The 26,228-nt window shown below is 49.0% G+C and overlaps 11 protein-coding genes across 11 annotated transcripts; 5 read left to right on the top strand and 6 right to left on the bottom strand.

Moving 5' to 3' along the window:
* Positions 1–40: 40 nt before the first annotated feature.
* On the bottom strand, positions 41–2,307 carry C8Q69DRAFT_490393 (hypothetical protein; the record flags this gene model as incomplete). Its single annotated transcript, XM_028632126.1, has 2 exons — positions 335–2,307; positions 41–244 (listed from the first exon to the last, which is right to left on the bottom strand). Exons 1-2 carry the CDS (start codon positions 2,159–2,161, stop codon positions 41–43), a joined length of 2,031 nt encoding a protein of 676 aa, XP_028487475.1. The 5' UTR covers positions 2,162–2,307.
* A 162-nt stretch (positions 2,308–2,469) lies between these two features.
* On the top strand, positions 2,470–3,137 carry C8Q69DRAFT_504485 (Alb1-domain-containing protein; the record flags this gene model as incomplete). Its single annotated transcript, XM_028632598.1, has 3 exons — positions 2,470–2,506; positions 2,561–2,835; positions 2,916–3,137. 3 exons carry the CDS (start codon positions 2,470–2,472, stop codon positions 3,135–3,137), a joined length of 534 nt encoding a protein of 177 aa, XP_028487474.1.
* On the bottom strand, positions 2,814–6,175 carry C8Q69DRAFT_456897 (Vps16, N-terminal region-domain-containing protein). Its single transcript, XM_028629856.1, has 7 exons — positions 5,856–6,175; positions 5,696–5,802; positions 5,518–5,646; positions 4,972–5,465; positions 4,826–4,920; positions 3,507–4,777; positions 2,814–3,435 (listed from the first exon to the last, which is right to left on the bottom strand). Exons 1-7 carry the CDS (start codon positions 5,998–6,000, stop codon positions 3,187–3,189), a joined length of 2,490 nt encoding a protein of 829 aa, XP_028487473.1. The 5' UTR covers positions 6,001–6,175; the 3' UTR covers positions 2,814–3,186.
* A 78-nt stretch (positions 6,176–6,253) lies between these two features.
* C8Q69DRAFT_456894 (hypothetical protein) lies at positions 6,254–8,094 on the top strand. Its single transcript, XM_028629855.1, has 7 exons — positions 6,254–6,482; positions 6,546–6,680; positions 6,914–7,072; positions 7,121–7,246; positions 7,299–7,466; positions 7,517–7,671; positions 7,721–8,094. Exons 1-7 carry the CDS (start codon positions 6,339–6,341, stop codon positions 7,938–7,940), a joined length of 1,107 nt encoding a protein of 368 aa, XP_028487472.1. The 5' UTR covers positions 6,254–6,338; the 3' UTR covers positions 7,941–8,094.
* A 386-nt stretch (positions 8,095–8,480) lies between these two features.
* C8Q69DRAFT_496135 (hypothetical protein) lies at positions 8,481–9,604 on the top strand (the record flags this gene model as incomplete). The annotated part of the gene is made up of 2 exons (XM_028632250.1): positions 8,481–8,525; positions 8,605–9,604. The coding sequence occupies 2 exons, from the start codon at positions 8,481–8,483 to the stop codon at positions 9,349–9,351; spliced, it is 792 nt and encodes a 263-aa protein (XP_028487471.1). The 3' UTR covers positions 9,352–9,604.
* A 1,048-nt stretch (positions 9,605–10,652) lies between these two features.
* Positions 10,653–12,320, bottom strand: C8Q69DRAFT_151172 (Bestrophin, RFP-TM, chloride channel-domain-containing protein). The gene is made up of 4 exons (XM_028625547.1): positions 12,091–12,320; positions 11,879–12,020; positions 11,259–11,809; positions 10,653–11,202 (listed from the first exon to the last, which is right to left on the bottom strand). Exons 1-4 carry the CDS (start codon positions 12,225–12,227, stop codon positions 10,806–10,808), a joined length of 1,227 nt encoding a protein of 408 aa, XP_028487470.1. The 5' UTR covers positions 12,228–12,320; the 3' UTR covers positions 10,653–10,805.
* A 1,201-nt stretch (positions 12,321–13,521) lies between these two features.
* On the bottom strand, positions 13,522–15,585 carry C8Q69DRAFT_151109 (hypothetical protein). Its single transcript, XM_028625546.1, has 3 exons — positions 14,412–15,585; positions 14,263–14,359; positions 13,522–14,208 (listed from the first exon to the last, which is right to left on the bottom strand). The coding sequence occupies exons 1-3, from the start codon at positions 15,488–15,490 to the stop codon at positions 13,591–13,593; spliced, it is 1,794 nt and encodes a 597-aa protein (XP_028487469.1). The 5' UTR covers positions 15,491–15,585; the 3' UTR covers positions 13,522–13,590.
* Positions 15,586–17,672: 2,087 nt separating this feature from the next.
* Positions 17,673–21,182, top strand: C8Q69DRAFT_151035 (hypothetical protein). The gene is made up of 5 exons (XM_028625544.1): positions 17,673–19,251; positions 19,309–19,755; positions 19,811–19,942; positions 19,994–20,533; positions 20,595–21,182. The coding sequence occupies exons 1-5, from the start codon at positions 17,761–17,763 to the stop codon at positions 20,955–20,957; spliced, it is 2,973 nt and encodes a 990-aa protein (XP_028487468.1). The 5' UTR covers positions 17,673–17,760; the 3' UTR covers positions 20,958–21,182.
* A 312-nt stretch (positions 21,183–21,494) lies between these two features.
* C8Q69DRAFT_151044 (hypothetical protein) lies at positions 21,495–23,207 on the bottom strand. Its single transcript, XM_028625545.1, has 2 exons — positions 22,664–23,207; positions 21,495–22,596 (listed from the first exon to the last, which is right to left on the bottom strand). Exons 1-2 carry the CDS (start codon positions 23,074–23,076, stop codon positions 21,723–21,725), a joined length of 1,287 nt encoding a protein of 428 aa, XP_028487467.1. The 5' UTR covers positions 23,077–23,207; the 3' UTR covers positions 21,495–21,722.
* A 1,027-nt stretch (positions 23,208–24,234) lies between these two features.
* Positions 24,235–25,133, bottom strand: C8Q69DRAFT_456871 (putative mitochondrial DnaJ chaperone). Its single transcript, XM_028629854.1, has 4 exons — positions 24,964–25,133; positions 24,815–24,888; positions 24,707–24,760; positions 24,235–24,653 (listed from the first exon to the last, which is right to left on the bottom strand). The coding sequence occupies exons 1-4, from the start codon at positions 25,012–25,014 to the stop codon at positions 24,515–24,517; spliced, it is 318 nt and encodes a 105-aa protein (XP_028487466.1). The 5' UTR covers positions 25,015–25,133; the 3' UTR covers positions 24,235–24,514.
* A 196-nt stretch (positions 25,134–25,329) lies between these two features.
* Positions 25,330–26,165, top strand: C8Q69DRAFT_504476 (ribosomal protein L24e-domain-containing protein; the record flags this gene model as incomplete). Its single annotated transcript, XM_028632597.1, has 4 exons — positions 25,330–25,334; positions 25,462–25,550; positions 25,620–25,648; positions 25,716–26,165. The coding sequence occupies 4 exons, from the start codon at positions 25,330–25,332 to the stop codon at positions 26,163–26,165; spliced, it is 573 nt and encodes a 190-aa protein (XP_028487465.1).
* Positions 26,166–26,228: the final 63 nt, after the last annotated feature.

Here is a 26,228-nt window from a genome sequence, read left to right as displayed (position 1 = left end):
ATGAGGCAAAAGTCATAGCAGCATAGCCGCACGGAAGATATCAAGAGGCTGAAGCTGACGGTGCCGAAGGGGCAATAACCGTTACCTCGCCATTCGCCATCTTGTCTGTAGACAGAGAGGAAGAGGGGGGAACATGAGGTTCGTATGTCTCGGAAGGTGATGGGGATGAAGAATTAGTCGACGTTCGAGACTCAACCGACATGCCCATGTCAACAGACCCTGATGCATTCGATGAAGATTCGTCCTGGTCAGACATCGCCGGAATGGAGAGTGCGCTGGCAGAGGCATCATTCCGCGGAGTAGCCAATCCATGCTCCTTTTCGTCCAGTTCAACCGTCGAAGAAGGAGAAGCGTCCGCATTCCGCGTCGGAGATTCGACGGCTTCGTAGAAAAGCATAAAAACTCCACCCTGTGAGAACACGTTGCGTTCACTGACCATTTGCACGTCATCATCGCTCAGTCGGAACCAACGTTCGGGCCGTTCCTTCTCCCCATCTGCTTGGAGAACACTTTCGGGGACAGTGGCAGGGAACGCGTCAGTTGGATACTTCCTGTAACAGATGTAATGGCCGTTTTCGTGTCGGCCGTAATGAGTGACGACAGCACGTAATTCATACTGTCTATCTAGCACCTCCACACTAGATCCAGGCCGAGGAAGCATGGACTCCCGGGGATTGGTGACCCATTGTTCTGGAGCATCCTCTCCTTTAATCGCAGTCCTCGTGCCTAAACACCACTCATCCAGGTCGAGGGTTTTGGGAAATCGAACCTCCGCATAGTTCTTCCTCAGAGCTCCCGTGTTCTCGTCGAATAAGCTCCGGTTAACATGAATCACAAGACACTTCGGTGACCTTGCAATAACCGCCTGCCTTGACTTCGTTGTGGAGACTCGGCTTTTGGAAGGGATATGGCATTTCTTTTGGAGAGTCTTCTCAGAGAAATCTTCATATTCGAGAGCCTCTTCGACCGCCTTCAATCTAGCCTCAGCAGAGCTCCTAAGTGCATCTGAGAGTTTAGGTGAGCTGGAGCCATTCGCAAGTTCCGTCTCCTCGGCTATCTGGCCGAGCAAATGGCGAAGTTGCTCCCGCGTCCGCAGTAAAGTGCATTTGGCACATTCGACACCTTCAATTGGTTCAAGGGCCATGTATTCATCCAGACAATCCCGAATATCATACTCCCAGTTTCTTCCAAGTGGAACGGTAAGACAGTTAAAGGGGATCAGGGAGAGGCCCTCAGTCCAGCCACACTTCATGCAGCCCACTCGTTGCGCAAGCAGACCCTCCATAGGATTCCGCATGGAAGGATTCTGTTCGGTTGCTTGATTGGCCTGGCCCTGACCTTGAGTGTCTTGCGACGGTGTAGAAATTCCAACAACATGCTCTTGTGGCCCAGCAACCTTTAACCCAAAGTTCCTTGTCCTCCCCTTTGAGGCTTGCAGAATTTCCCTGTCTATCTGGTCCACGATCTTCGAGAAATATTCCTGCGCATCCTGCTGCTGCCAACTACTCATTGATTTCAAATCAGGCGGTATCCATAGCTTCTGCCCATAGTTCGAAGGGTCGTTCAGGCGGCCTATGATATCTTTCAAGGCTTTATGTGTCGAGAGAAACGTTCGCTCCGCAAACTCCTCCATGTTCCGGTCGAGAAAATCCTTAAGCGACTTTAGCGACGCCATTCCCTGTATCATGCTGTTTTGATAACATGAATTATCCCAGTTTCCCAGCCCGGGTGGTATGTGGTCTTTCCCACCAAGCAGGACATTCCCAATAGACAAGGATCGAGCGCGGGGGAAGAACGAGTATAACGTGTTGCTATCCAGACCCAGGACCCGCTGCATCGCTTCGCTCTTCGCTTGAAAACTCGACAGACTCATCGCATCCGACCCTGTGGTTGTACTGCCCGATCCGGCGGATTTGTCCAAGGCGAAGATAACCCTTGACGGGATAAGATAGACGAGAGTGCTCCAGAGCCCGTGGGTGATCGAGAAAGGTATGACGTTAAGATAGTTCAGGATAAAGTACAGAAATACCAGAGTTGCAACAGTGTATGCTATGGCAGGACTGTTCTGTATCCTATCGAGTAAGACGTCATAACGGTTGCTGCCGTCACTGCTCAACTGTTTCAAGACATGAGTATTGTACCGCTCCAGACGAGCGTTCATGGCTAGTGAGAATATGCAGGAGGCTGCTGCAAGAAGGTGAAGAAGAGAAAGAAGCTTTGAAGGTCATGAGAGCTTCGAAATATCGGCAGCCATCGACCAGCCAGAGACCTGGATTTCTTTCGAAGATGGCTTCCCCGGATTGAAACACGACGGGTCGTCTCAAGTATCATTTGCCCCAGGCTCTCGGATAGGAAGCTGGGGCGCTGCGGTTGTGGTCGCTGTCCGCCGCCGGAAAACTTTTATCGATATGCGATAACTCTGCGCTCAAGCGATTCGAGTTGTGGGAACGAATCTAGTTATCCACCATCATGGCCAAAACGCCTAAATTGAAGGGCAATTCAAAGCGTGAGTCTGTCCAACTGGGGAAAAAAATAATGCTGTTTTCTGACACCTGTGTAGCTTCGGCACACTCACGCGCCGCAAGGCGAGCTGCGTCGCCTTCTGTCGATGTCGAAAAGTCATTGACCTCTCTTCCGCGACCGGACACGCCACAGATTCCTGCAGCGCATGTGAGCTCTGGTATCACAAAGAAAAAGTCGAAGTCGAAACCTAAAAGTCGAGCCCAAAGGCTACGACAGGAAAAGGGCCTTGAGAGGGCGGAGATTATTATGGATCAGCTGGAGAAGAAAGTCAATAAGAGCATTGAGAAAAGCAAAGTGATCAACCGGCGAAGGGTAAATTATTCCTGTCCAATTATGACCACCTTTTGCTGCGGTCTCATAAAGGGATGGGTTGCTAATGTTTCGAATTCTAGGCGGATTGGGATGAGTTGAACCGGAAGTCAAATAGATTTACGGCAGCCCTCAAGGTGGAAAATGACGACCAGGAAGAACTAGACGAAGCTATGGACGACGATAACAGTATAAGACTTGACACCGAGAAGCAGTCTACGCGACAAACCGTATTTTCCGCAGCAATAGCTGATCCTGTTGCCGAACAGCCAGCGGGACTCGATGAGGATGAAGAGATCACTTGAGTTTAGACAAGACGCATGGTGAGCCAATGTGAGCGTACATTCATGGTATCTACTTTTTTGGTCTAAGTTGATTGATCATCCGATCAATTTCCCCAACGGCCGGCCCGGATGCCTTCGCTCTGAGGAGTTCAAGAGTATTGACATCTTTCGCTTTGTGCGCCTCTTCCGCGGCCTTGACTACCATCCCGCATTTCACCCACATCTCAATCCTGTCAGCAACAGGCAAGTTGGTGCACTTGGGAACGAAACTCGAAGCGAGCTTGGTGTTTCCAGCGCCTAGTATCTCATTATAGAAAGGCTAGCCACGCGTGTCAGCAACTCCTTATTAAAGTCTAGAGTGGACCATAAACGAGAATTGATGCTACTTACCTCCCATCCTATGGGAGACTTCTTGATCTTCGCAATTTCCTCAATCTCCCCCCAGTCACGCTTTGCGACCAATGCTCGCAATCGTATCCACCAATATGTCTTTTCCGGCATCTTAAACTCGCTTTGAATTTTCTGGGCGCGCTTCCCGTATCCAGACCGGATCAATCTGTATACGGTCTGGTTGACGCTCAGACCGACAAACTCGGTGCCATCAGCGACGTCCTTGTCCAGACTCTCCTGGACCTTGAGTAGCTGTATCTCCTCGGACAGTGCTTTTTGCTGAAGGACCACTGCAGCGTCTTTTGAATCCGACAATAGACGGGAGGCCGAACGAAGCTTGTCAGTCTTGGCCTGAACAGTTGTCTGTTGTAGAGCTTCAGAAAGCAAGATATTTGAACCATCTATTGGCCGATCGTCTTGATAGAATAGATCCTTTAGCAATTCTGTGTCTTCTTCCCGTGCGGAAGTTTCCACAAGGGCGGATGCGGTAGGTCTATTGTTGATTGTCCTGAAGAAACTTGCGAGAGGGAGCTTTTTCTTTAGATGCAAAAGGACGAAATACACAAGATCCGTGTCTCCACTCTCAAGAGCTTTGTCGAGGGCAATCTCGTCTTCCTCCATAGTAAGAAGTAAAGGAACTTGCTTTCCAGCTCTGGGTTCATGGTTGAGAAGCTGGGTAGCGAGATGAGATCGACCCTCGTCATAAGCTGACTGAGCTATTAGCTCAAAAGATATACCAGACTTTCCTTCAAGGCGCTGTACGACAAGCTTGCATACAGCATCATCATCTGCGGTAGAGACCTTCACTTTCTGACTTGCCCAGTGAACATAGATCTTGTCTGCCGGAATGAGTAGGTACTCTGATATCCGTATTGCGAGCATATATTCGTGTCGATTTACAAGGCGTTGAACAAGTTTCTCGGGGGTTAATCGGATGTATTGTTCGTAAGATATTGGCATGCCAATCTGATAGTCCCGGACAGCCTTCAGTACTCGTAGTTTCTCGGTCATCTCAACGAAGTCATCGCTGTTGTATAGCTCAAGTACTGATTTACCAAACGAGGCAGCTTTCAACAGGCGCTTCTGCCAATTAGGGTCGAATTCGTATCCCGCTGCCCTCACACAGACATCGACAGCTTCCGGAAGATTCGGCCGAATTCTTTGGATGTTCTCATCTGCTTTAGGCGACTTTTTGTCCAGCAGGTCAACAGAATCCAGAAGGACAGAGGCCGGCGATGTAGATCCTAATCTGAACACCTCCTCCATTACATCTGGACGAATCAGTCACCAATTCGACAAGGCAAAGGGGGCTGTCATACCTGGAACCTTGTGTAGAAATTCACAGGCGTCATTAGTTATCAGTCTCACGCCATCAAACTCGGGTATTACATGTACGCGACCATCGTAATAGTACCTGGTATTCTTAGCAATACTCTCCGTTGACTTGGCTATAGGGAGTACATACCGACAAGCCGCTCCATTAGGCCCAACAACATGTACCTCATCCTCCCACGCAAGGATAACAGCATCATTACCGCACCACTCCACAGTCTTAGGTGGCGTTTTGGCCTTGGAATCATATTCGCTGAACTTCTCCTGGAAATCACTGCTCACAACCCACAGTTTTCCTTCCCCAGTGAAAAGAGCAACGAAACGACCAGTCGGTGACACGCTAACATGTTTGAAAGGGCCGTTTTGAAGCATTCTATCCTCTGCTTCTGTCGCGTCAACCATATATACGGTTTTATCCACGGCTAACAAGACTTCCACAGAGCGGGAAAGTGTGTACGCAGGTGGTATTAGCGACCATGATAACACCTCTCCTTCTGGACAGGTAGCCAAGAGTTTTGGTCTGGGCTCGTTGTATTGAGACACGGCAACCAGTTGATTGTTAGAGAGCAAGGCTACGAAACCAGAGGACCAAAACCGACATTCTCTGACCCCATATTCTTCTGCACCCTGTCTCAGAAGGTTAGTGACGTGGTAGACAGATGGCTCTTAGAACACCTACATTTCCTAGAGAGAATGGATAGAAATCACCATGGAGTCCGAAATATCGCCGTACCGTGCCGTCCTCGGTCACAACAAGGAGGTCCTCATCATCAGACCAGCCAAGGCCTCGGATAGAGCCATACTCCCACTAGACAAGTTAATTTCCTGGACATAAGCATATGAAAATGTTTACACACATTTATCTTGCTGATAATCTTCCCTGAGCAGGAATAAATGTCAATACTTGACTTGGCGGTCTGAGCGTCGCGGTATCTGTAGAGCTTGCTCTGGTCGCGATATAGGGCTACACATCTAATCAGCTGGTTTCACCACGATGTAGCTCCTTGAAGACCATACCAATGGCTCCTCCATGGGGCGCCCCGGCAACGATGTAGTTTTCCAGTTCGAGGTCCTCATCGAAGACAGCATCGTAGACCCGCACCTTTCTGTAGAAGCTATCCCCGACTCTCTCCCAGTCGGCCAATGGGTTGGATGGAGCCATCAATCCAACTAAGCCTTAGCCTTTTCACATCAAAATTTGGGCTATATGCGTAAACAGTCCAGTCATTCCTTCATCGTGTTATGTTCTTGTTTGTGAATCAACAAGATCGTGATAGCGAGCCCAGCTACGCAGTCTCCCATGGGGTAACGTCCACGAACCGCTCGCGCTAAACTATATCCGACCATAGCGCAATTTCTACGGACCGCCTTTTACCGGACCTGTATGTCTTAGCGTCGAGCTATGCCTTCAATAATGCTCCCTCGCCACTGGACAATTTACATTGCAACGACTTACATGACTCTTTTCTTTCTCCCAAGTATCATGTACTGCAGGGAGAAATGTCACATCCAGGGATAGCTAATATTGTCCCAGAATTGTCGGATCTTGAACTTGCTGTTTTTGTCTGTCTTGCTTCTCAGGAGCACTGCCTTATCGAGACACAGCATGATGGTGTTGATGATCTCGCCAAGGAACTGGCGTTGGTATTGCGATTCTGCTCCTTTGGACTCACGGAAGATTAGTATAACGCTTATACTATCGTGTAGATATCATCAAGCACTTTTGGCCTCTCTTATGCCCTATTGGACTGTTCTTCGGACATGTCTCTTGATGACTTCAGCGGCGGAATCTTGGCCTCTGCTACCGACAGGTCTGAACATCACCCATCAACGTATGCAAAGGTAGGCTCCATGTATGTTTCTTTTTTGCGGCATGGGTGTCTCTTCTTCCCTCAGAATGTTCCTTGGGAGTTGCATTATTCGAAGAGCGCTTTCAAAAGGTACAGCATCGTTCTTCTAGAGACATAGGCTGTGCATGGGGCACTCTTTACTTCCTTTATGCGTCAATGTCAAACCCCATGGTCTTCTTCGACGAGAAGAGAAGTGGACATTTTGTGTTCCTAATTAGATATTAGTCCAGTGACTACTACCCTTCATTCCGGAGCGTTCACGACACCCGATCAGCGAGAACCACTATTGGAGATAATTATCTCGATGAAAGAAAGACGGCCAATGTTGTGATTGCCAAAAACTTCAATGATGCCAGTGTGCAAGTGCAAATTCAGGCTCTTGAGGTAATGATAACCCCAAATCATGAGGAATGATTATCTTACGTGACATAGTTGCTACGTTCAGGGCGGATATTCACCAGGAACGCTGTACACAGCACTCCAGCAGCCTTTATCTTTATCCCTGTGGTATCTTCTAGCAACGAGAAATCTCGACCAAAACCCCTGAACAAGCATCTAGTGAGGGTCTCGTATCACTGGGGAATATTGGAGTATTGCTGATGATTGATAGAATGACCACATTTTTATCTCTCATTTTCACGATCCCCAGGATGGCTATCCTAATCTTGAAGGGGATGACTCGATATCTGATAATCAAGCGTCGATATCTTCTGTAGTGCGAAAGCCAAATTTCATACCCTCCAAAAGGGCTATAAATGGCCATGCCATCACACGCGAGGTATCTGATTACGACCGCTTTCGGAGAATATCGGCTTACGCATATACCAGGCTATTGCGGAGATCCGACACATGTGCAACAGTGTAACTGTTTCTGCAGAGGTAGCACGCTATCTTCAAGACATTGTTGTATTTCTCCGTCTGAATCGAGCTGTTCTGGGCGGGATATCTGCCAAGGCAACAAACCACTTATTACGTCTGTCAAAGTCAGTATGTTCATGACATTAAAATGGAATGCCTACTTACAGATACTAGATGTCTGGCGTCATTGCATGGTCTTGACTATGTTACTCCATCAATCGTCGCATTGGCGGCCAAGAAAGTTTACCGTCACCGTATAACTGTCGTTTCTCCAGAGCAGGACCGGAGTTTACTATACGGGAGCGACGAGGCTGCTGTGTCGAAGCTCCTAAAGGGAGTCACTCCTGATATTATAATTGAGAACGTGTTAGGGGATATTGAAGCCCCTCTTTGAAAAGCAGTTATGTATATACCCACATTGCAATTTTACTAGCCCTGGACAGTTTTTAAGGGCGTATATTATCATGAGGCGTTTTCATTACGACTTCAACATACCTAGATGTTACTACGAAATGTTGAAAGTTTTCGTCAATCTTGCACTTGCGCCCGTATGTTGTACTGTTGGAAGGACATAGACTAGATGCTGCTTCCTTATAGAGCTGGTTCCTCACTTGGTCTTTCTTGCGTTCTAATGGCCTAGTGCCCAGGTGACCTGCCCAAGAGCACCAGCAGTACAGTGTCGATTCAAGACGGGCATTCCCTTCGGGTAGTAACTCAGTTCCCCTATTCTACGTCTAGAAAGCTCTCTCAACGATACAGATTCTGCTGGCTCTTTCCGACAACACTCAGATACGGCACCTACGCACCCACCACTTCCCGTCGTCGGTGATAACTTATCGAAGGAATCGCACCACAGTGCGGATCTGGAAACACAGAATCGCAGGAAAACTCAGTCTCGCAACAGTCTGCTTATTTATAGACACCCTTGTTCACGATGAACAAAGCGAGATACGACAGCGACGGAAACCCCGTCTTCTACGTAAGTTCACTGGTCCTTTCACGCGTCAAAGCCTCGTGCTTCTTAAGCTATTGCCATATGCTAACGGCTATATTGTTAGATACCTGAGATCGATATTCCCATAAGCTGCCCGATATACTTATCTGACAACCTAAAGGCTCGATACTGGTGGTTGGCAAGGCAGTTCTACCAGCTGAAGCATATATGGGAAGTCCAGCTCAAAGACCATCGAGACTACTGGAACGTCAGAGCTGCGTATGACTTCTGGTGTGAGAATGGCACGAAGACTATCCACGGCAGAGACTTTGGTTGGAGTCAACAGTGGGCTCTTGACGCGATGGGTGAAGTCAAGTACGACGTGCACAAGCTTGAAGAGTTTGCGCAGTTCATCAGAGCATCCAGAGCAGAGATAAGAGAGAGGTATCTATACAGTATTAGCATTCCCATTGCTCCCAACGAAGAGGACTCGTCGACGGTTCATATGTCGGATATCGCTGAGAGCGACATCGAGCCGTCTCCAACTCACAGACCTGCTCGTCGTCGGTTCCAAAATCAGGAAGTTAGACAATCTACCGCTTCAGATGTTGGTTCTCATCGTCATCCAATCATAATTGCCCAGGACTCGGATGATGATAAAGAGCGTCGAAGGACAGACGTCAGGGGACCAGCAACTCCAATAAGGAGGATCAACTATGGGCATGTAAGTTTCGCGTCCGTGTTGGTATGCGTTCAAATGCTCACCTTGATGACAACAGCGACGCACACATGGATAAGACACAGCGGTCTTAATGGAGTACAGCTCGAGAGAGCCAGCCTCTCACATACTTTCCACGAGTATCAGTCATAATGTACTCATCGTTTGTCGATATCGTCAACCATGAAATGAGCGAGGAGTTCGGAAGGATCTCTCGAGGAACGTGCACGAAGGTTGAGACGTGTGGGGTTCTATCTACTTGATATTGAAGGCCTTGGTTTTCGATGATCGAAGTGGTCACGATTGTCTCGTCTGCTTTCCCTTCGATTGACCCAATATGAAATCAGTCTAGATATTTCAGCATAGTATGTAACTTGCAGCCAAATCCTAAAATAGCACTTGCAGAATACAAGATCCTATCTATATGTCTATATACATAGTTCCTGCCCATATAGTCCTGTCCGTGCTGGATATTCTCGTATAGTCTCAAAGCAGTCATAAGTACAATCGTTGATTGATGATAATTTCTTGTCATTCACGTCATGGAAGGTGTAAAGTATGTACATAGACAGAAGGGGTACATGTGGATCGTATTCACAGAACTGCTTTATTGGCGGTGAGGCAGCAGGTGTAAGATAGGTTGTTTGATAGACTAATAGAGTAACAGGTTACGTTCTCAGCAGAAAGGGGGCAGGAAGGTGTTTAGGGCATGGAGTACTTCACGCGTGATGGAGATAAGGGCGTCGATGTGGATGCAAATGCAAATGCTCTCTAGGTGAGATCTGCGAGAAAAGGGATGCTGGGATGTCAATGCAACAAGGGTATAGGTCCTGGATAGTATGGAACAGTATTGATTGAAGTGCCTCGAGGGGCCACGCAGCTCCCAAGCCATCACCTGACTTCCTCCAGAGAGTATATATATCAAAGTAAGAATATTCTATTCTAACGAGTCAGTGGACTAGTGGTTAAGGACTGCGGGCCCCCCCGGTCCCCAAATTCCCCTCCAAAGAAAGGCTCGCCAGGTACTATGGTCAGGACAAACTCCGGGAGGGCGGGAGATAACAGCGTCATAGTGCCTGGATTTTTTTGCTGGGTGTTTTTGTTTCAAAAAAAGATCATGAGTTATGCATATCGAGATCTATTTTTTGAGCTTCTTTGCATGCGGATACGAGCGCGTATGGGGCTGTGGTGATTATGCTGTATTGCGATTATGCCTGGAGTCGAACCCTCAATCCATAGCAGTTGATAGAGCTGTTAATATGGGCTCAGAGCGGTTCTCAAAGCGGTGTGCTTTGGAGTAGGCAGTTCGATGTTATTGTAGTCAGGTGAGGTGGAGTGTCTGGACTGAGCTTCAGGCTACATCTGAACACCGCAGCGCACATCAGCTACCTGTTATGACTAGAGAACTCTGAGAGACTCAAAGCAGGCGCGGGATTCTTCTCCTACATCTTTTCCATTTCACAGTGACGGACAACGTGGTCATTGAAGCTGTGAAGTCCTATATCAAAATAGCGGGTACGGCCCCCATCCGTCTTCGCGTAACAAGACGGCTCGGTACACTTGATTCTAAGCGTGTATTCAGGAGCTCTTCAAAAGCTCGCCCAAGATCAATCCTCGGCAGCTTCTGACATGGGCACCGACGTGCGTGGTCTCGCTCTCACGAACATGTCTGGATGCCGATACTTCTTTTGCGCGCCATTGGTCGGGTTCGAGTTGGCGCCTGAGGAAGACGTCTGAGGGACGGTCTCTGTTGCGGCAGTCATTTTGCGCCATTCTGCGAGGATAACGTCCAGTTCGGTCTTCGTGTCGAGGACGATGGCGTCCATCTTTATGTCGTTGCGGTCGTAGCCGAAGGGGTCTTCGAGCTGAGAGGCAATGCCTTCGATACCATAGAAGGTGAACATGATCAGAGTGCAGACGGCCACGGTCCACCATCCCATGTCATCGACCATGGCAAAGGGAAGTACACAGCCGTAGAGGGCTAGGACTTGCTTTTGGTGAATTCTGGAGGAAGTTAGTTTCTCCCGTTGCTGCTTGATATAGAGCAGAGCCATTCTTACAAATGAGCGACCGGTATAGGGGTCAGCTTGATCGTTTCCATCTTGCCATAAGCATCCGTCAGGGTATTCAGCTGAGCCTGCATCTGACTCGCCCCTGGTGCGTGAAACCAACCCCGGTCGACACCCCGCTTTACAAAAGAATCCACGAAGAATGTCAGTTCGAATGGCAAACCCAGTCCTTTATCCTCCAGAGCCTGTAGTCCGACAGGCAGGAGGCTTGCATATTCGGGATTGTAAATGGGTCCGGCACCGTTCTCAAGGACTTCGTCCCATGTGGCTCCCAGTTGCCAGGCACCCCACTCCGAACGCAGATAGTTCTTGAGAGCGAATGGGAGGGCGATCAGGACGCGGACTGTGCGTTCAACATCTTCCTTCTCTTCTTGAGTCAATGGACCATTGGTGCTGTAGCTGTTTGTCAGGATCATCCGGACTAGGTTACGGATGCACGAATTCGTCGTGCTCACGGCATTGCGCCCGTCCCAGAATCGATTATACGATGTCTGGTTGCGGAACACGAGCATAAGACCGACGACTATTGAGAGAGATGGGATCTGTTTTGTTGCCGGTCAGAGGTGGGATATATAGACAGCGGAGCCAGGCAGCGGGTCTCAAATGCATACAATTGTCGAAGGTAAGCCCACGGTCTCGAAGACATAAGTATCCAGACATACAACCAAGGCCGTGAACAATCCATGCAGCATCACAGGTACAATGATTGCGGCATGGACGGCTCCCTTTATGAATCGGAGAACTAGCGGCCATCTATTACAATCATAAAATGTCAACGGACCACTGCGCCGGGGCGTGGAGATAACAGGCGTCGTTAATTTACCTTCTAGGTTTCCGTCGACTGGAGAGAAGCAATGGATGAGTGCCTGTCCGCTGATGATGCTTGACACCTTGCAGTCCAGTGTTCCGACGACTGCGACTTTGGAAACCCGTCGGGGTCGGAGGTGCACTGAACCTCATTGTTATCGTCTGATGTATCGTCGGTTTTCTCGTGTTATCAGGCCAAGGATTGTGGGGAACCCTGGTCCCAGCAGCTTGAGTTGAACCTAAAAGGAATCTCACGTCTTCTGGGGCGCGAGTAACAGCACTGTATACGTTTTCCAGTCGGAGAAAAGAATACCAAGAGCTATGTAGAATAGGTTTAGAATCAAGAGTAGATACGACCTGATAATGTTGGTGAGAAAAGTCGAAGAAACATTGTTGACAGCGGACTACAGCGCGGCGGGGGCACGGGAAGACTGGTCATCTGGACCCCACGACGCGTACGGAGTAGATAGAGGAATATCTTCTGTTGTCTCAAGTCTACTCGTAGCTCGTCGACCATTCACGGCACAACAAAAGCGCCGTCACTGAGATCGATCGCCGGTGGTGACACCGCATTCTTAACACGGGAGCATAAGTATCCGGAGCTAATGAATAGCCGTCTGACGCCAAGAGCGCCGAGGGTTGCTTCGGTTGGTGTTCGTGGTGTCAAGACCGCTAACTAATCTACCAGACAGCAGATGAGACCGTCACTGCAAGCGCCTAAGAAGATTTAGGCAAAAGACTAGACAAAAAAGATGAAGATGATATGGCGAGTGATATGCCAGCACCGACAGTGCGATGACATCAGTTGCTGCTGCTTCCTATGTCTATAAATTCTACAATAATTATCTTCGTAATATAATGAGCTCATTAAAGATGATCTGCGTTTATTATATACGTACGGCATCTGCATTGCTATCCGTGACGGTGTGTATAGTCCATCATGAGCATAGAATGCGGTGAAGGCCATGATGCAGTGTGCCAGATGGCGATAGTAGTAAATATACTCCCGTGTTATCTGATAAGAAGGAACACCAAAATGCCAGCCTACCTTGAAAAGATAAAATACTCCTAGGTATCATGCATTATCCGTTGTCAGCGCCACTGATTGATCCCGGGCGCACTTCTTTCCCCCGTCAAAAGGCATATTCGTGTTTGACACAAAAAGAAGATGTGGACCCATATGAGATAGATGCAACGGAGGTGGATGAACAAAAAAACAAATCGGGTATGCGAGGTAGCAAAGCGTGATACGGCGAATCGAGTCGTAGAGGAAGAAACCGGAACTTGGCGCACCGATGCCAAGGGAGCCGCTCAAACGCAGACAGATATACACAACGCCTTCTATGGACCGCCCTCCATGACAGCTAGAATCAACTAACATCGATGAAGACCGGTCAGACTAATGCGAAACAGGTAAGCGGCTCAAGGTCGAACGCCGGCAGATAGAAATATGTTCCGTAATGCCCACGTACAAAGGGAGAGTGAGAAAACTACGCGCAACGGAGGGAGACGGTCCTCACGACCTGCCTGCGCGCCCATCGAATGCCAAAGGACCGGAATCGTTTCGCGGCGTCAACGGGTTATCCTCGAAGGTGTCCGCAGCAACAGGGCTGTCCGCACCTGACTGACCTCGCCGATAGCGAGCGCCGCCGGGAGACTGGTAGAGGCTTTGCAAGCCAGGTATATCGATGCTGGCGCTGCGTTCGACGTTGTTACCCGGTGAATCTTGTGGTGTAGTAGTGGAGCTGTGACCATTCGCTGCTTCCATATTTGGGGTACTTTGTCCTTCTAGGTGCACATTCTGGGCCATGGCGGCAAGTTCTCCGTCTGTCGAGGATCCCTGTTGCTGAACACTGTTCTCGGTAGGCTCTGATCGATCACCAGGATGATTATTGTCGTTTCGCGAGTCGGGTTCCGGAGTTGATTCTTCATTGTTCACGGGGACGTTTTGTTTGGCCTCCTCCTCCTCCTCGTCGTAGTCGTTCGAGTCATCCACTTCGGCGCTCAAGTCGGTGTAGGCGCGACAGTTAGGGCACTGGAACATAGGATACTCTGGCGTATGTATCAGGCGCCGTATACATTTATAATGCCACACATGAGCGCATGCTGCCATGAAGAGGCACTGGTAGGGCCGCTGCAGCCGATTAGCATCGTGACATCTCTTTGTCTGTAGACTACCATAGCTTACCAAGACAGAGCCCAGACAAATCGAGCATTCTCGACATCCAGCATAATTAGCAGTAGTGCCCTTTCCAAGATTATTGATAAGACTCTCCGTGTTTTTACTACACACTAAGTCAGCTCTGCCCGATAACATACGCTGAAAGGGGCACATACTTGAATTCATTAGGCCTCTGCTGCCAGCTGCGGTTGCATTCGATCCGTATTCGAACACAGCGGAAGATCATCTCTTCTCCGCCTCGAAAATCGATTCCCAGCTGGACTATGTCCCCATCTCGGACGGCATACAGTCTGGACACCATGTTGGGTTGACTCAGCCGCATATGGTTGAGGAACGTCCCCGACGAGCTTCCCACATCCTTGATATGCCACTGACCATTCACAAAGGAGAACTCGCAATGTTTCCGACTCACTACCTTCGACTTGAAGCCCACTGGTGCATCAGAGGGTTCAGACGGATTTGCCACTGGAATCCCTTCACGTTCAGAGTAGCGGCCCACGCGGATGATCGAATCTTCGGACGGTAGAGCGCGTGTCACAGGAGCGAAGGGTAACGATGGTCGGGAGTTTTGATGAGGATCTTGGTATGCATAGAACCTGATGGTGGCCTTCTGTTTCGATTTCGACCCCGACCCTCCTGAACGGCCTTCCGCGGCGGGAGAGGCTGGTGTGTCTGTCACTCCCACCTGGTTCAGGGGCGTCGATTCAGAAGACCGCACATCCGCTCTCAGAGGAGTTGCTGCATCTAATGAACCTCCCGTCCCCGCACCAGCGGACTCTGGCCGGTTGAAGGATGCAGTCCTAGGTCGAGTCATACCCCGCAACGGTTGCGACTCTGGATCGTCGGACGGACTCGATTGTAAAGATTCGGAGGATACTTGAGCTGGGAGTTCGGAGCTTGACCCTCCGCTGAAACTGGCTGCTGAGGGGACCGACAGGTCGGGAGAGGGTGTGGTCCGATTAGGAGCTGGAGCTGGACATGGACCCTGGTTGCTGTTGCCCGTGAGCGGCGGGGATTCAGGCCCGCCGCTGGAGTGCGACGGCGACGCAAGCCCGACGACCCTCGTGAGTGTGTTTCGATAGGAACGATGGCCGCTGGACGAGTGTGCCGCCAAATGGTTTTGGGTGTAGGATCGCAGTTGACTGAGCCGCCTCAGGCGTCCGCTGCGGGTGCTTGTTGTTGAGGACGGAGAACCTGGAGGGATATTGGACGAGGAAGCGGTTGAGGCGGACATGGACCCTGCTGTGTCTTTGAAACAGGCTGCACTCCGCCAACTTACTAAGTGGTCCCTCGTTGGCAGCACAATGCGATCTGCGTTTCGACGTCGTGTGGGCGCTTCTGAGCTGCTAGGCACGAATTGCGGAGGGGGCTAGAGTCTCACGCAGCCATGAGGGATCTTTCTCACGCGACAGGAGGCGCACTGCGATGCTCAGACCGACCGACAGTCACCAACAAGTGGCAACAATGGAGAGGATAATCACAGAAGAGAGAGAGAGAGAGAGAGATAGAGGTGCAGAGGGAGTGAACATAAAAAATCAAGGCCAGCGGACGAGGGCGGTTGGATATGACGACCCACCAGGGCTGATGGCGGGTTTTAAGCTGTTCTATCGAGAGCCCCAGCCTTCAGGTCCGTTAATTAATTAGTTCATCTGGACCCTCGAGTTAGGTCACTCTCGCAGACTGCACAACACTAACGCCTTCACTTCCGGGGCAATCATCGACCACGCCCAGCTCGAGCCATGGTTAACCCGCCGAAGGCCCCGTCAAGCCCATCCCGAGCGACGGTCCGCTCGTCTAATGTCAAATTCTCCTTGTTTCCCACGGGATTTTCCATGTTCTAGAGGCGTCACGGCCGATGGGGGCCACTGGGGCCTTTGTATCAAGTTTATTAATGTACGATTTATCATTATTGGATCTCTTGGCTTTTCCCACTCGTGTGGCTTCGGTTAGAGATACTTAACGGTACGTCCAGCCTCCTCCGCATCCGCAGTCCGACTTCTCTAATGTGCAGGTGGGCTGACCCGAAGACCGCCCGTCAACCCAACAGCGCCATGAACTCTTGGTCAGGCCTCATTCAGAGAGTGCTCGAGTGCCCGTTGCGAGCGTCTTGAAGCAAGCATGATACCACTCACCGTTCTGCTCTGGCCATGCGGCGGGCCCCCACGTGGATTGGTGATGGTGGCAAAACGGTTCAAGTGACATGGTGATTAGTTCTCTAGGCGAATGCCCTGAGTACCATATGGTAGGATGGCCGGCACAGGCATGGACAGCCACCGAGGTGTGTATCGTATCAACTGGGGGCTATTGTGGAAGTATGCTTTCCGCTACAAGATTCGTATTTCTCACGTCCGCTGCCTTCGTGCCGCCCCAGGCTCGGCGCTGCTGATTCTCTAGAGTATTTTGAAAGGCCTCAGTGACTCGTTTTGTGGCCTTCCTAAACTTCCAGGAACTACACTTAAAATTTGACGAGCAGGTGCCTCTCTCACTGATAGCACAGACCTGTCTACGTCCATTGCGGTTGAGCTTCGAGCTGTCTGGGTAACCATCCTGTCACCAACGGCCACTAGATAGTCGGTCGCCTAAGAAACGCATATCATCGTAATTAACTAGTGCTCTAGCCTCTAGTCTAGCCAGCGAATGAAGACTGTAGAGGCCTCCTGACGAACGACCTGGTCGGATGACGACAAGATCATCAGAACACTGAGGTACATGCACTCAAGTAAAGATGGTTAGTCGTGCTGCCGGTGCCTTTCCCCGTCCCGGTCTTTCTTCCTTGCCAAATCGACTCGAAGGTCAATAAGAACTCGCACAGAGGCCGCAATTTGCCTTTAACCTGATTGAAAGAAGTCATATTCGTTGAGCGCTAGCGAAACTATATATTCTAATATATACTGCTCGTTCTGCAGCATCATCCTCCTATCAGGTAGTGTCTCCGGCTCGTAAGCGACCATGGTTTGGGGAGACACGGGCCATCATTACAACGGGAAGATCAATATCGTTCACATAGTATAGTATAGGTCCTCATAAGAAAAATATCTCTAGACGACCTCACGGGACGCCTGTCCGTTTCACGGGATGAACACTTTTAGGTTCTTAGCAGACAGCCATAAGCTTAAGGCTTACTTAGACCCTGGACAAAGTACGACAAAATATGACCAGACCCAATTTAACGAAATGGCAATGGCTGGAACTGAACTGAGTAAGGCAATGAGAGAAATACGTGGACAATTCTATAGCTTTGACCTCGAAGCTTGGGAATTGACAGGGAGTAGTAGTTGATAAATTAACTTGACTACGATGAGTTGCAGTCGATAGTTCGATGACTAAGGTATCTACCTAGGTAGTTAGGTATTCAAGGTCAAAAACGTGTAGTTAATTAGGGACCTCGCGTAACCTTTTGAAACATCCAATGTGCATCTCACAAGATAAGCAGGAGTTCACCGATGAACTTGACAAAGGTTCTTTTTTCAGTCTTCCTCTTTCACTTAGCGCTAGCCAGATTCAATGGAAGAATGCCCAAACGTATATTGCCCGTTCTGCGGTGTCATTCTCCTAGCAGACCGCGCAGACGAATTGGTTTCTCCGCCTCGCAAGCGACCATGGTTAGGAGAGATACGAGCAATCTTCACCACTGGAAACAAGGATACGCCACCTTCTCTATCTGGGCTTGGAATCATACATACAAGAAGCATCCTCGCGGCGCCTCTGAAAAGCGATCTGTCCTATAGAGATGCGACTACGCTTAACAATATAAAGCTGTTCCAAAGCAAAACACGAGAAACAAATTGGGGCTATGGTTTCCATAACTTGTGTTGGCAGCTATTTTTTGCGAGGCTTTCACGCACAGATAACCTTGACGATGCATTGAACTGTATCTTCGATCTACTTTACACGACTTCTTGTCCCTCTTTTTCGTGCTTTGATTTTGGTCATGACTACAAAGGGGCGGCCGCCACCCATAAACCTACCGGGCGTCCATTGCCTATTGACATGTCTTCGCCTTTATTCGCAGATCCTTATACAATACCTTCACTGGATGATTTGGAAAGCCATGCTTCGAAAGTACTTTCTACAAATTGCTCAGCGAAGAATGCCGTGCTTGAACCTACCTCAAACGGCCTCGGTCATCTCCTGGGAAGACTCCCTCTCGAGCTATTGTACAAGGTACTATCATATCTACGTCTGACACAAGTTGCGCATTTAAGACTAGTTAATCGGCACTTCGCTCTGGTCGCTAGACGTGAAACTCTCCCACATTCATTCTGGAGGAGTCGGTTCACAGTCAGCGGAGAACAAGGGTTTCTGTGTCCAGATCTTTCAGTTAGACGTGATTGGTATCGACTCTTCCTTGGCACAAGATTCTGTTTGCAGGCTAAGAACGCACCCCTAATTAACCGGCGGCGAATATGGACACTCCTGGGCTCTTTCGACTCCCTTGTTGAACGTTATAGAAATCAGAGACTGCTTGGTTCCGAAATCTATAACGAAACGGACAATAAGTGGACTCAAAGACTCAGCACCTTATCTTCAGGTGGCCTATCTGAAAGTTTTCAAGGGGTCCACTCTCTTTGTGCGAGATTATCCTATGATAGCAATCAGTTGACCGACGGATGCCGCGTGCAACAATTTCGACTCGTGGAATTTCCACGTCGCTTCTCAAAAGACGGTGGGAACATCAGGGTTTCTACAGTCCACATTGGTACACGTTGTTATATTTCAGGGATTGAATTTCAAGACGCACAAGTTTCGCGCACCAAATTATCTTCTATGGGGTTCCTTACAGCCAATGCAGAATCGATTCACATCCCACCAAGTGCAAAAATTAAAACAGTCGAGGTTGCATTTCGTGCAACGGGCCTAGTCGGAATTCAGTTACACTTCATTGAACATGAGCCATCCCACTGGATCGGACAGAATGAGGGCAAAGGTGTCGTGTACGGCTCATTAGTTGTTCCTGAGAACTCGGCGACTTTTCATATGGTCGCTGGTCTAGACGTATGTATAGGTCGCGGCTATCATATCCATTCCATTTTGCTGACGATCGTGACTAAGGTATACAAAATTGTCGCTCTTAGTCTGGTTCAACGGGCTACTATGACTCTCTCCGATGATCATGACGCTCTGTTTGACAGTACGTCGGACTTAATCCAATCGCACCTTTGGACACCACGAATTCCTATATACGCTGGTCTGGTGCTTAGTTCTCTGGAACCCCAACAGACGGGATCTACGTTCGAGCCGTTGATTAACATCGATTTTGGCGGGTTGCGAGGCAAATTGCTATCATCCTTGACAAGGATGGTGATATACATGGTTGGTGACTACAGTCCAATTATCGGTGTACGATTCTTCTATACCGATAAAAGCGTTGAGTTTGGAAACAGTGGCGGGGTTGCCCTATCATTTTTGATCGATGGTCCAAACGGTGAACGCATCAGCGATATCGAGATGACAGTAGGCGATCTCCAGGATGGAATAGGTGGAATAGGTAGTCTAAAGGTTTGCAGCCGCTCCCAATTTTGGGTTATATAACTCACAAAACCGTGTTAATCAGGTATCAACAAATCGCGGTCGTCAAATGTTGTTTACTGGTCTCCGTCGCCGGTCTGAGTTATTTTCGAGGGAAAAGCTACGTCCAGAACTGCCAAGAGGCATTGTCACGACAGGCTTGATAGCTACAACCACGGTGTGTGCTTGAATGCCCTCTTTATATTGCACCAGACTGATTTCTGCTTAGCAATTTCGATATAAAACTTATTTTTCCAGGATTGGTCTTCAAGGACAGCCAAGCGACGAAGGCTATCATCAAAGATCTAGACGCTCTGTCGACCATGCTCATAACCTGTCGGAAAGTCAGGCCTCGTACGATAAGGAACTTGCATTCTGTATGCGGACGAAAGGCCAATCGGTGTATGGCACCTATGCGTCACTAATAGGAGTTCGAAGGGTCCAAGTATCGACCCGTTCTTCTGAAGAATCCCAACTCCCATCTTCTATATGCGGTTTGAGGTTTGATTACCATGACTGGTACAACAGCTCGACTATCATCGGCCAATGGATGAACGAAGGTGATGCTATGGACTTTTCTCGGGACGAAGAAGTACGCAGTGTGACCATATGGATGAGAATGGTGGACCGCAGGTCAACCAATGTCGGCCAGGGTCGAGTGACTGCCATCAAGATCGATACAACGCGCAATCGAAGTAAGACGTTTCTCTGTGGCTCTTCAAACGGATGTATGCGGCATCATTATCAATCAGGAACACACGAATATCTTGTTGGTAGCCTTGCATTTCCTGCTTTCTCATGGTTAACCAAATCGTGCTGACTTGGAATAGAACGGACTTACATGGCTTTTGAGTTCATCATTCGATCTGGTTCGGGCTATTAGCGTTATGAAAGATACATTTGGCTCTTCCCGGCTTTTATTATTGCCTTCGCAGATATCGCCGGTTGACCAAGTCCAAAAGCTTTTCTTCCATACCGCTTCTACTGACGAATTAGGGCCAGTGACTAGTATCACAGCTTATTTTCAAGAACGAGTCATAATAGGACTTGCTTTTAGCTATAAGTCAAAGAAGACGGGTATTATTGGGTCTCCTGCAGACAGCCACCAGTGTGTTAACGTGAATGACGGAAGCCGGGTCGTTCGCTTCTCTGTGACCATCAGTGGGTATAGTGTCACAGAAATCGAGGTATGATGTCAGGCTCCATCCTCTCCACAACTCACTTACTGACCCAGGGCGCAGTTTCTGCTTGAGTCAGGAGGAGAAAATGCATCACCGGCATTGTCGACAAGCCGGTTCACTGTGCCGTTTGGTGATACGGATTCAAATAGTCCGACCACAAAATCTGGTCAACGGAGAACATGGTGCATATCCGATGAGTATGCGTCAGAGGTATTACGCACGGCTACAAATGAAGAAGTATTCGAGACACCAAGTGCTACTAGCTGGATCGGTATCTATGCCAGCTGTCGGCAATTCTCCCGCATGGGAGCTATCCTTTTAGCCCCTCAAAATTATATGGCACCTTGTTGAGAACGGATAAATATTCACATAGATCGGTCTCCGGAATAATCAAATGGCACGTGCATTTCCAGAAAGCGATAAGTGGATGGGTTCCAGAAATTGTATACTCTCCGAACCACCTACTCCATCCGTAAGGCCTCAGTGGCCGCAGCGCCAGGTCTAGCGCTACACCCCGTTGTCACGCATCGTCGGAATGTTTTAGTCACTTGGAGTCTATTTTTGGAGACACTATGCTGGTTCTCTGTCAACACGAGCGTATGCGCCTGATGACACTCAAGGCATTCCATACAACGCTGTATTGCCTCCTTTGACGAGCTATCTATTTCGTCCGTCTAAGCATTGTGATCGTTGTTCCTAATAATCGTGACAGTTCATTGTGACATAACGCATACTATCTCATCTTTCCTCGACTGTACTGAATCATCATTTATATACCTATCTACTGCCGCTAGGAGAGCTTCGCTTTGCATCCCCATGTCTGCTGTTCAGTTGATGACCAGCACCATATCTATTTGCAAAACCAGCTGTTTTTTCGCCTCCAGGATCTCTATTCTCCTTCTCTGCAGTCGGAACGTACTTCTCAGCAAGACATCGAAGAGTCTCGTCCGACATTTGACCAAGCCATTGCGCAGAGCCTGATTCGGCAGAAACACGCCTGGCAGTGATCAGGTCTCCGAGCGTGGAGACAATGACCTGATGCGATGAATCAGCAGATTGAATGTCTTCAAAGACATTAGTTCGAGGGTTATCAGCCAGATCTGATGCCTCTGTGCAGATCGCAAGACACTGCGTAATGCTGTCTCGTTCCTCTTTGAATCGCTTCAGATCTTCTGCCTCTCCAGTTGATAGGTTGGGTCGCTGCTTTGACAATGACCTGATTTTGCTGTCTAGAGACTCCAATTGGACCCTCAGTTGTGACGATGCTGCGTGAAGCCTGGCTTTGCATTCCTCAAGGGTGCTTCCAGTGAGCTTCGTTGCCAGCGAGATTTTCAAATATTCAGCTGCTTTGGTTGCCTCGGACAGCGATTTCCCCTCGAGGCCAGAACTAGGGCTCTTTGGGTTCCCAAATTGGATCTCCTCTATGTAGCTCGATACTTGAGTGCAGATTTGGAGGCACTGCTGTATGCTACGCCGCTCCTCTTCGATAGCTTGCAGTTCCGAGATATCACCGGAGGATTCCACATTCCGTGATGAGAGATCCTGAAGCTTTTGTTCAACTTCTTCTAGGTGGTCCGAAAGATCCGATGTTGTATTATCAACCAGATCTTTATACTCTTTGAGTACATTGGCGGTGATAGCCACAGTTCGACTAGATCAGAGTGAAACGTCAGCAATCTCCAAAATTAAAACCGTGTCGATATTAGGACGCTGCTTACAATGTAGCACTTGCCAACGCAATGCTGATAGTCGCTTTGTACTCGCTGAGTTTCACTTTGAATTTCGTGATATCATCGCCCTTGTACTGTAACTTGGTCCAGTCCCGAAAGCTTGTACGAGACTCTTGGGAATGAGATGTACATTTCTCGATCACTTCTGCGAACTCTTCACAGATTTTCCCGCAGCGAAATAGAGGAAGCTTGAGGGATTCCAGATCCCCTTCGTTCTCAGCCGCTAGCCGTTTCAACGACTCCAGAACTTCCTGTAGAGACTCAAGCTCCTCTCGAAGTTCCCGGATGCTTCGTCTATTAGACTTAAAGCTGTCCAGCAAAGTATACAGCGTCTTGCTCGTCTGGAGGGCGAAACCCGCCAGAGCTATGATGCTAGTTGTAACGGAAAGAGGATCAGCCATAGTTGCTTCAACCCCGCAACCCGGCAGGAGCTCCGCGAGATAATAGAAGAACAAGATAAGTTAGTTTAACAGACACCGTAAGATGGGCGCCGGGCAGTGCTCTGAATTTATGGACTGAGCCAGATTTCTGCGCAGGAATGTCCAGGCACTCTGGGCCCAATGAGGACGAGTAAAGCGGTCATTGTACTGAGCCCTCTTGAGACCTAATCACTCGTCGCTACCTGGGCGCCAAAACGAGGGGCCATCAGATCATCTGGAGGCACTAGAGACGGCTGTACGTATCACGTGATGGATAACAGCGTCGAACATGCGTTGTCGCAGATCCTCCAGCCAATCCTGAACATGGGTTTATCGCTGCACTTGACAAGGCTTGATGGCATGTCAGCGCGAAGAATTCAGTGCTTGTCCAGTAAAAAGACCTCTCCCTGCCCGTCTCTGTGCTTCGATATGCAGCCAAAGACGGAGACACCAAGAGGAAAGCGCTTCGCCTCAGACTAGTATCTGTGGGTATGGTCAAAGTACGAAGGATTCCCGTGAGTTGTTTATCTGGATGTGTTACAGAACTAGGCTGTAGCAAGGGAATATGTCTAGTATTCAGCTCTAGGCAGCATACCCTGTTGCTAGTCATCTTACATCATATGCGTACGTAGGACTATGTAAATAGTAGTAGGCGGCTCATGGCAGAACAAAATAGCGCGCAACTAAAGAGCTTGGTGTATATCCAAACTGTTAGGAGCTTTTCGTACCGGTGGAGGAAAGATTATGACGCCCGTAGCCACGGAACATGGGGTGAATGCCTAGTTATCCTGGGAGATCTTCATTCGTCTGGGCTGAAGTGTAGTAACTAGTTGAAACTGCTAGACTGGTAGTTTCCGGGATTATTATTATAGGCTTGTTACTGCTGATGTCCAGATCGGCATTTCGAACTTCATCTAGTTTTGCTAGAAAGAACATCGATTTCTGTAGCAATGTGACTTTTTGAAATACGCACAAGGACTTACAGCTTCCACGGACCATCCTCGAACTCGAACGTCTATCATATTTGGGCACTGTCTTTCGAGTTCCGACGTACTTGGAGCAGTCGCGCACGACAACCTTGACTTCAAGGATTGACAGCCTTTCGCAGAAAACTAGATTCTACTGATATTGGAGAATAGTATGCAAGGAATGATGGAATTGCTGGAGGCTCAAGTATGAGCGTTCAACGTAAGGTCGTATTATATACGATGGAAAATATATCAGGAGCGGCGATCTCGATACAGTCCAGTAGAACTTCCCAACATGACTCGATAAGAGTATAGAAGAGGTCCCATTTTCATAAACCCAGAACCAACGCCACGCTATGCACCCACAAAAGCCATCTCTCTCTCTCGTATAATACAAGTCTATACGCGCTTTAACCGCATTATCTCTTCTCCAATCCCGAATCGAAGACTGTTTAGGTGGTCTTGTCCAGAAGTTCCTTTGCTTCGTTGATCTTGGTCGCCAGATATGGGCTTCCACCTCGGTCGGGGTGGTTGAGGAGCATCAGCTGGCGGTGGTTCTTTCGAACCTTGTCTTTCGTCAGGGTACGCTCGCTATTCTGCAGTCAGCACATGTCTCTCGAATGAACATATGAGAGTCAACGTACGAGAGCGACAGGATGAGAGACGCTTCGCGACGAGTCATCCGCGGTTCAAAGCCTCTGCGCTCATGTTAGTCAAAAGACGATCCTTGGCTGCAACCAGTATCATCATACCCTTTATAGTACGCTTTACCCGCAGCATTAACGCCTCCCTTGTAGCGGCGGAATGCGACAAGTCCTGCGCGGCCCTGTAAGATGGTCCATCAGTAACCAATCCTTGAACAATAGCCGATGGCGAATTCGGAGATCCGAGGTCTACTCACCAGAAACGCGGCCGTAGCGATACCCAAACCAACAGCGAGAGTGGAGGTCATTTTTCAGAAATGCAATAACAAGCTAATACGAACGACAGGCCGTGGAATCGAAGGGATTGAGCAGGAGATAACTGTTTAGAGCTGAGGAAGAAGTCGCGGAAGCGCAAAGAAGTTGGATGGAGATAAAAGTCGGACCGTTCGGCGGCGCTTTCGTGGCCCTTTTCGGGTTAGCGCAGTCACCCCCAAATCGCTGCTCCACATCCGAACCTCGAGAAAGTTTATACTGACCTTTTTTGACGGCGCGATAACAAAATCTTCCGACAGCGACATATCTTTCTGGAAGTCAGCCCACATCGAGGGGCTAGTTAATTAATCATGCGGTATGTATATATCATATTTCCATGAGCTGTGGATGGCACCAGGAAGTTCGCTCATGTGCTGCCATAAATCTTGTGTCGACGATTGAAAGAGAAAAAAAAGATTTAGCAAGACTGATGAGAATTCCAGTGTCGAAACGTGCCATATATGTTCGAAGCCGGTTTACCCCAGCAAGGGTATTACCTTCTGCCGTCTCGATGCAAAACAGTTCAGATTTTGTAAGTGTTCCGATCTCCGTCTATGACAAGGTCGACGTGGGACATTATAACTGACGGAACTCGATACAGGCTCTTCAAAATGCCACAAGAACTTTAAGGTACCCTTGTGTTTGATACCGGAGATTCCTACTCGCGAACCGATACTAATATATTTTCCTTCTACAGATGAAGAGACAACCCCGCAAGTTGAAGTGGACCAAGGCTCACCGTGCGGCGCACGGCAAGGAGATGATCGTCGACTCGTCTCTGCTGCTGTCACAGTTCGCCAAGAGGAGGAACGTCCCCGTCAGATACGACAGAAACCTCGTTGCTGCCACTGTCAAGGCTATGGAGAGAGTGGAAGAGATCAGACAACGCAGAGAGCACGTGTTCACAAAGAGGAGATTGGCAGGCAAGCTGGCTCGGGACCGCAAGCGGGAAGAAGACAGGAAAGTCGTTGCAGAGGGCGAGCATCTCATCCGGAAGGAGCTGCGCGACAGAGAAGAGGGCCAGCCTCTTGCGGCGGATTCTGCCAAGGTTGCATCCAGAGTCCACGGCGAGGAGAGGCTCAGACAGAAGAAGAAGACCAGGATGCTGGTGGATGGTGGTATCGAGGAGGAAATGGACGTCGACTAAAAGTGGTTTTACGAGGTTCTATGGCAAATATTCCGCGCACAAATATTCTGCGCACCTACGGGA

Source organism: Paecilomyces variotii (genome assembly GCF_004022145.1).
Source record: "Paecilomyces variotii strain CBS 101075 chromosome Unknown C8Q69scaffold_2, whole genome shotgun sequence".
NCBI lineage: Eukaryota > Fungi > Ascomycota > Eurotiomycetes > Eurotiales > Thermoascaceae > Paecilomyces > Paecilomyces variotii.
This window is presented reverse-complemented; position numbering and strand designations above follow the sequence as displayed.